This window comes from Corticium candelabrum, chromosome 9 (assembly GCF_963422355.1).
Source record: "Corticium candelabrum chromosome 9, ooCorCand1.1, whole genome shotgun sequence".
Classification (NCBI taxonomy): domain Eukaryota; kingdom Metazoa; phylum Porifera; class Homoscleromorpha; order Homosclerophorida; family Plakinidae; genus Corticium; species Corticium candelabrum.
The window spans coordinates 7740386-7748335 of NC_085093.1; the positions used below are offsets into that span (position 1 = coordinate 7740386).

General features: G+C 45.6%; 1 protein-coding gene and 1 long non-coding RNA gene across 2 annotated transcripts; one reads left to right on the forward strand and one right to left on the reverse strand.

Annotated features, from left to right (window-relative positions):
• The first annotated feature begins 1629 nt into the window (after window positions 1-1629).
• LOC134184997 (uncharacterized) lies at window positions 1630-3610 on the forward strand. The gene has a single exon (XM_062652777.1). The coding sequence runs from the start codon at window positions 2022-2024 to the stop codon at window positions 2478-2480; it is 459 nt and encodes a 152-aa protein (XP_062508761.1). The 5' UTR covers window positions 1630-2021; the 3' UTR covers window positions 2481-3610.
• A 2196-nt stretch (window positions 3611-5806) lies between these two features.
• LOC134183883 (uncharacterized) lies at window positions 5807-7901 on the reverse strand. The gene is made up of 3 exons (XR_009970608.1): window positions 7498-7901; window positions 5896-7379; window positions 5807-5838 (listed from the first exon to the last, which is right to left on the reverse strand). It is a non-coding gene; the product is annotated as an uncharacterized LOC134183883 (long non-coding RNA).
• Between the last annotated feature and the right edge of the window lie 49 nt (window positions 7902-7950).

The window sequence follows — 7950 nt, forward strand, 5'->3', positions numbered from 1 at the left end:
ATCTGTGACTGTTATACCTCAAGCCATCTTTAATTAAACAACACCTTTTCTCATGTACAACTGAAACCTAGCAAAGAGAAGCTATGAACTTACAACGGAGAGAGACCTATAGTTATTGGGGAAGCTATGGTGTCAGTGAAATATGGTCGGCAAGAATGCAATAAGGTGGTGGTGGTGATGTGAGGAATAAACCTGTTGTCATGGGACGCAACTGGCTTACACGTATTCCGTTGAATTAGGCATCATTGTCTAATTAATTAAAGAGTTTTAGCTGACATTTTACGTAGTTTGCTTTATCTACCTAACGTCATTGTACTAGAATTTGATATTATTAAATCTATCAATCTATTCATGTAGTTTACTGTATCTATCTGGTGTCTTTGTACTAGAAAATTTACATGATATCCAATACGTCTATCTATCTATCAATCAACAGTCTCTTGTTCGGATGATTATATCTCCCCTTGGTTCTGGAGGCGGTCCATCTGGGTGGAGATTTGAACATTTACGTGCATTGATTGCTGATCACCAAATCTGTGACTATCTTCACATTCTATATGCATTGCTATTGCATCTGGCTCACTTTCCCGAAGAAGCCATCTCTCTTCTGTCAGCTTCTCGTCTGGTTGCATTACCGAAAGGATCGATGATGTGCGTTCAATAGCCATTGGAAGTCTTTCGGAGAATTACAGCAAGGTCATCTGCTCAGAAAAACAGCCAAATTCCATTCTTTCCTCTGTCCAATTCAACATGGTGTGGCTACTGAAGGTGGAGTTGAGCTTATAGTTCATCATGCTCAAGACTTGATTAAACAACACCCAGATTGGGTAATTCTAAAATCAGACATTAAGAATGCTTTCAATTCAATTAGTCGACAACACATGATACAGCAATTATGCAATCATTTTCCGGACTTGTATCCACATGCTATTAACATGTACGGTTATGTTAGCTCACTTGTGTATACTACGGGCCATAAAACTGTCATCCTCCAGTCGCAAGAAGGAGTACATCAAGGAGACCCTTTGGGCGACCCCTTGTTTTCCATTGCTATACAACCATTACTCTCTAAGATGCAGAAGTAACATCCTTGAGTTCAAACTCTGGAATACTTGGATGACTTCTCTTGATTGGTTCGCCTAGCTGAAGAAACTGTGAATGCCTTTCAAGACCTACAATGTCAATTTGAGTCAACTGGACTACTCGTCTCTAAGCAGAAATGTGAAGCATATTCAATGGACTATCCGGATAGTGCTTTACTAACATTGCCATCAACACTTCTGCCATTGACATACTGAGAACCCCAATTGGGACACCTGATTACGTCTCCGCACGCTGCATAGACAAGGCAAAGTCTGGTACTGAACTTTGTTCAAAACTGCTAGAATGGACGATCCACAGAGTTCTTTACTGTTACTTAGGCATTGTCACGTTCCTAGTCTCAACCATTTGGGTAGAACCGTCCTCCCAGAACAACTCAATAAAGCCGCTTTAATATATGATGACTAGACATATCAAACGAGTTTGGAGGTCGCAAGCGCGGGAGACGTGTGTTGCAGTTGATTTTCAAGAGAACGTTTGAGAATTGCAACGTTTCGTGACATATGGTGACAGGAGAGCGAGATCTATAGTCGAAGTTCCGCAGTAGACTAGACCCCACAGATTCGGTGAGTGTATTGTGCCTAGGTCGAGTTTTTCATGTCGAGGAAGTCCAAAAGGCTTCAGGAACGGCAGTTGCAGCGATCACAGAGTATGTCTGAGTTGGCAGATACCGTAGCGACGTCGGGAAGCGACAGCGTTGCAGAGCCAGACGGCGTGACTGAAATATTGCGGTGGATCGTGGAGACGGCAAGGAGAGATCGCAGGAACGTGTTCGGCGGCAAGAAATCCAGCTTTCTCAGTTGATCCAAGCTCTTTCTGCGTCAGGAAGAAGTTCCCAGTCATTGGAGCAGCCACAGGGCGGGGGAAATCTACACGCGGACGTGCAGGAATTTTGCACGAAAGATGTCGAAGCGTCAAGAATGTCGGCGCGCGAGGATGAACAGGTGAGAACGCCTCATAAGCAAAGTCCAGTGGAAGGATCTGAAGGACAGCAGAGTGAGTTCAGTGTTGGTGGTGAGTTGATACGCCAGGTAGAGGAGGACAGAAAGGCATTTCTCGAAGCGGTCCGTGAGAATAGCCAGAGTTTAGTGAGTGGGCTACAAGCTCTGCAGACGCCAGCTGCTGTAGTTAGGCGCGAGCCCAAACACCGCAAATTGGAAGATGCCGATGCTGTTGAACATTATCTAGTCGCGTTTGAGTGGTTTGCAACTACCTATCATGTACCTAAGGAAGCGTGGGCGCAGCGGGTGGCACCCCTGCTGACCGGAAAAGCACAGGCTGCTTACGCGTGTATGTATTTGGAGAAGATGGGTGATTACGACAAATTGAAGAAGCCCATTCTTCGTCGTTACGACATTACCGAGGAGACATACAGGTAACGCTTCAGGAGCTACCGAAAACTACCAGAAGAGAGTTATGTCGAGTCGGGCATCAAATTGAAGGATTTGTTCACCAAATGGATTCAACCTAGAGAAAAGACAAAGGAAGAGGTGTGAGGCCATAATACTGGAGTAGTTGCTGGATGACATCATGTCATGCCTCCTGAGATGAAGATTTGGGTGAGAGAAAGAGGACCAAAGACATTGAAAGAAGCATCTGAGATGGCAGACAACTACGTAGCTGCCAGAAAGGGCATCAAGGATAGGAGAGTTTGCCTTAACCGTGGCAAAGCAGGGCATATAGCTAGATTCTGTCCTGTATCGGAAGCAAAGACAGATCAGAAAGCAGCTGGTGAGAAGGAAGGAGTGACAAAGGCAGACTGTGTCTGTAAAGAGCAAGAATGCCACGTGTTTCTCGTGGAGAGATACGTCATTATGCGTCAAGTGCCCTCAGAAATTGAAGACAGACAGGAGGTCTACGATTGAAAAGACTTTCTTTTTGCTCACTCAAGGAAGGCGAGCTACCGACTCTGTGAAGTACCCAAGGAAATGGGCGGAGCCAATTCTTTCGTGATGTAGACGGTCGGCCTGTTTCTATTTTAGTTGATACGGGTTGCACACACATACCTTGGTGAGGAGTGACTTTGTGAGTAGCAACAAAATCAATCGCCGATCCCAAGTTCAAGTCAGCTGTTGTCACGGAGACGTGAGATCATATCCTACAGCCAACGTACGAGTGACCATTGATGGAAAGACTCATCATGTAAAGGCGGAGGTTCTGGCACAGCTGCGACAGCCAGTACTACTAAGCCAGGATGTGTTAATGTTACGAAAGTTGGTTCAAGATAAAGTCAGTGCGTGTCTAGTACTGACGAGAGCAGAAAGGGAAAAAGCTGAGCAAGAGGACGAACGCTTGTTGAGAGCTAGTCAACAGTCAGGAGGAAGTCCTAGTCCTATAGTGTCAGATGACGATGCAGAGTTTCAGAGACTAGCTGTTGGTCTGGATGAGGGACTATTCCAAGCTGGCGGCAAGGTCAGAAAGAATCGTAAACAGAGGCAGTTAGCCAAGAGAACATTTACTTTGTTTGCGGATCAAGCCAATAGTGATACCCAAGCAGTCGAGCTTGAGTCGAGTGCAGGGCTGCCACTCCTACGGATTTTACCGTAGGCTACGGTAAAATGGCCTTCATACTTGCCTACGGATTCCGTAGGCCATTCCTACGGATAAATGCAGCACTGAGCAAACACATACTCGATGATCACATGGCATTTAGTTGTAGGTCTTCCGAAGTCACTCAACGTCGTGCTATCGAACCGTGGTGTGTACTGTACGTAAATTTGTACGTCTAACTTACCTAGTACAATGTACAAACAGTACGAACGTCGATTTCTTTTGCAGTAGTCTAACAGTTCCGGGATGTTCGGGGATGTGAGGTAGTCTCGCGTAGCCAGACCTTTCACTACTTGTCAGGCGCCTAGTGGTGGCTAGTAGATTTTGTCTCCGGCAGGCTACGTTCTTTCACTGATGACAAAGTGGTGGCTGGCGTGCTAGTTGTATCACCTTATTCATTTGCAGTGTGCTACCTGCAGGAACACAGCTTGTTCATTGTGTTTGACAGCCATTCACATGGTAACGCAGGTGGCTTGATTGGCAGAGTGCCAAAGAATTTTGCTGCTAAATACTTTGAAGAGTTCCTTGGTCGCAACAAAGTAGCGCAATTTACAAGCTTAATCGTTAAGGATTTGTGGTAAATAAAACTTTCTGCTGTTCTTTAGTTCTAACAGTTATGGATATATAGTAAATAACTGTTGCTGCTGTTCTGCAATTACGCGTAGTAGCATTTCATTAATACACTGTACCAAGAAAACGTGCAAACAAAAAATGCGTGGGCGCGGTCATTCTAAATTAAGTGGGCGTGGCCGTGCGTCACTGCGCCTACGGATATTTTGCTCTTCCAAGTGTGGCAGCCCTGCGAGTGTGGGAGCACGAGAGACCAGTTCAGGGGAAGCTCAAGTCTCCATTGACAATTTAGTAGAAGAATCGGATTCTGGTGAAGAAGATGCAAGTGATGATGGTGAGAGTTGTCCTAGTATTGTGGACACTAAGAAGCTCAAGCATCTCCTGGCTAACGATCCTACTCTCTCAAGGATCAGAGAGCAAGCTGAGAGGGACAGGGAGATTGTTTCTGGCAGGATGGCCTACTGTATCGCCAGTGGAACCCCACGGAAAGCGAGGGAGTAGACGATATGGTGGTGAATCAATTAGTTCTTCCAGTTCAGTGTTGGGGAATCAGCGATGAGGTTAGCACAAGCTATTCCAGCCTCGGGTCACCTGGGACGCAGGGAGACTTTGAGTCGCATTCAACAACGGTTCTTCTGGCCAGAAATATCTCGTGATGTTACAGAGTACTGCCGGTGCTGTCCAGCATGTCAGAAGTCGACGAGTCGGAAAGCCAAGGACAGGGCACCAATGGTCTCAGTGCCTGCGGTTGACGAGCCTTTTAAACGAGTGGCCATGGATATAGTGGGTTCACTCGATAGCAGTCGCAGTGGGAATCGGTATATTCTGGTGCTGTGTGATTATGCGACCCGGTATCCGAAGGCAGTAGCACTAAAAAGTATGGAAGCAGTCCAGGTGGCAGAGCAACCGTGGAAGCATTTTCTCACGAGTGCGAGTACCACAGAAGATACTGACAGATCAAGGATCTAACTTTACTTCCCAATTATTGAAGGAGGTCTACACACTGATAAGAGTGAAGCCCCATTCGCACAAGTCCTTATCATCGGCAGACAGATGGACTTGTAGAGCGTTTTATGGTACATTGAAAGGGATGCTTAGGCGGCTACTAAAGGAAGATGTAGGCGATTGCGACAAGATGTTGCCCTATCTTTTGTTTACATATCGGGAGGTGCCTCCAAAAGCTGTCAACTGCAGAAGTGACTGTGCAAATGCTGGCAACAGATTGACACCTTCAGATCACAAGCTTCACGACAAGACCATGCTCACATAAAGCATCAATTTGACGTTTGGCACTTTGCTAAGCTGTCACAAAGAGGTTGTCAGCAAAAAGGCAAACAAAAAGATTGTCAACACCTTGTTCCATGGATCCAATCCATATTAAACCATATATGGTGGTCTGCACAATCCTGTGATGGAAATTCAGAAAACTCCTTGTAGAAAAATGGCTGCCTATACTCCATCACATTACAGATGTATATTCATGGACTACTGTAAACCTCTTTTTTCGAGTGTCATCACACTCATCTCTCTTCAGATGATAGAGCATCTAAATGATGGCTCACTTCTGGTTCTCCAGCCTATGCTGCTCTGCAATCAGTTATCTTGGACACCAGGCTCCTGAAGAATATTGCTAAACTCAGTGATTTTTGCCATACTGGTGTCCTAGAGGTGTACCATTCAGTGCTTACAAAGTACTGTCCCAAACAACAGTACTTCAGCTACAGAGGAATGGTAGCTCGAACTCAGCTAGCTGCTTTAGACCACAACCATAACACTGGAAGAAATCAAGCAACAACAGCAACTGGGGAGGAGAAAAGGTACAACTGGTTTTCCCAAAAGCCAAGAAACAATGGGTTGCAAACCAATTCATGAGCCAGAGTACTACAGCTACCTTGATGAAATGATGACCAAGGTCATTGAAGCTAGAGAGAAAAAGCCAAATATCCAGAGGAAACATAAAGCACAAACTACATCATGTTCCATTGCAAGCAATATAGCTCGTTGTGAGAGACCAGCTAAGACAGAAGTTGTAGAAAACTCTAAACAAAAGTTTTAATTAAACGTAAAATACTAAATTTTATCCCAGTCAGTGAGGAGCATCCTCGCGCTCTTTGAAGCCTGTATAAAGCCCAGTTTCTTCTGGAAATTGCTGGTGAATGAGCCCTACAACGCATGCTGGAATGACACGTCTGATACCCTTGCCCAGCCTCTCGTGCACCGAGCAAGTAAACTGCCTGTACGCAGTTAACTAGTCACAGTAGCCTGTGTAAAAATACAGGTCAGATCCTGAAGCTTCCACCCTAGTTCATCCACTTCCTGGCAGCACAAGCAATCAGCTACGCTAGGCATTACAGAACACCTGTTGCAGCGGCACCAAGCAGTGTTCCCAACTTGATTTTCGTTCTCATCAGACAGATCTTCACTGGTGACCTGTCTGCCAAAAATGTCTTTAATTGTGTTGACATCACGCTCTGTAGGTCTGTACTCTGGCTCAAAACTGTAAGGTCAAACACCAGACACAAAAGAACAATGCGTACGCCTTTGAATCCGTCCACAACTGTATCTAACCCGATGGCATGCGCATGTGGCTTTGCAGTCAATTACGTCAACTACTTTGCTTACCCAACATGCCCCTTTCTTTCAATGTTTCTGCTGCGGTGATGTTGTGCACAAAACATAAGTCCCTTCGAATCATCTGTTCATGGAAGGGACTTGTATCTGACCCCAACTTGAAAATCATGGGAGTTCTCCTTTAGTAACAATACATATTCTCCAGAATCCTCAACCTCTGGGACTGACTTCTCAATTGGTGCTGGTGACCTCAACAATTGATCTTGGAATGACCCGGTCAATATTTCACTTGGAATGTGTATCTAACAGTGTAAATGAAATGACCTTCAACCTGTTCCTGACACAGAAAGTAGTGATGTCAACGCTTGATAATCGATAGTAGCAGGAACTTGCGTCCAAACAAAAGATGTGCCACTTCTCACAAGCCAAATGCAGGCCAACACCTCCCATTCTCCTACTGTATCAATCAGGCTACCTGATGCTGCTCCAATGGTTGCTGAATCACGAGCGGCATCCTCGATCCGTGATGATAACGTCACTTTCTCTAGAATCAGATCCTCAACCTCTTGTAACAAGCAGTCCCTCACCTTGATAAAAAAAGTTTTGCCATATGTTGGTCCCGGATCATTTCATCATGTAAGGCGCCAAACATGAACGTAGCATCTAACTCTCGAAGGGCACACACGTACCGTCTAACTGACTCACCCTGGTGTTGACATTGTTGTCCGAATTTGAATCTCGCAACCATGGCATTCAGTCTCGGTCCGAACTGCCTCTCACACAGGGCGCGTAACTGGTCATACGACACTGTCTCTCCCGCCGTTGAGAGAAACTCTCAGAATGCGCTGATCTTCCAGCCTCAAACAGAGTTCGGAGGACACGTAGTCGAGACTTGGTCGCCGCTGCTGTGACGAACGTAGCAAACGCCGACAACCAGTGCTTCCAAGGGTGGGAAGGAAAGGAGGATGTGGATGCTTAAGGATAGGCGAACTCGCCATCCTCGTCGCCAAAATGTTGTGTACTCACTCAAACGTCATTCTCCAAACCCGCTATCAAACCACTCTCTGTGCACTATCCCGTATGACACAACACTGTATTCTACACTGCAACTAGATTTTAATAGTAAATACCATGAGCATAAAACGGTCCCTTTACAGA

What these genes read in the sequence shown, in the direction of transcription:
- LOC134184997 (XM_062652777.1), top strand. Translation starts at nt 2,022, where the DNA reads ATGTCGGCGCGCGAGGATGAACAGGTGAGAACGCCTCATAAGCAAAGT.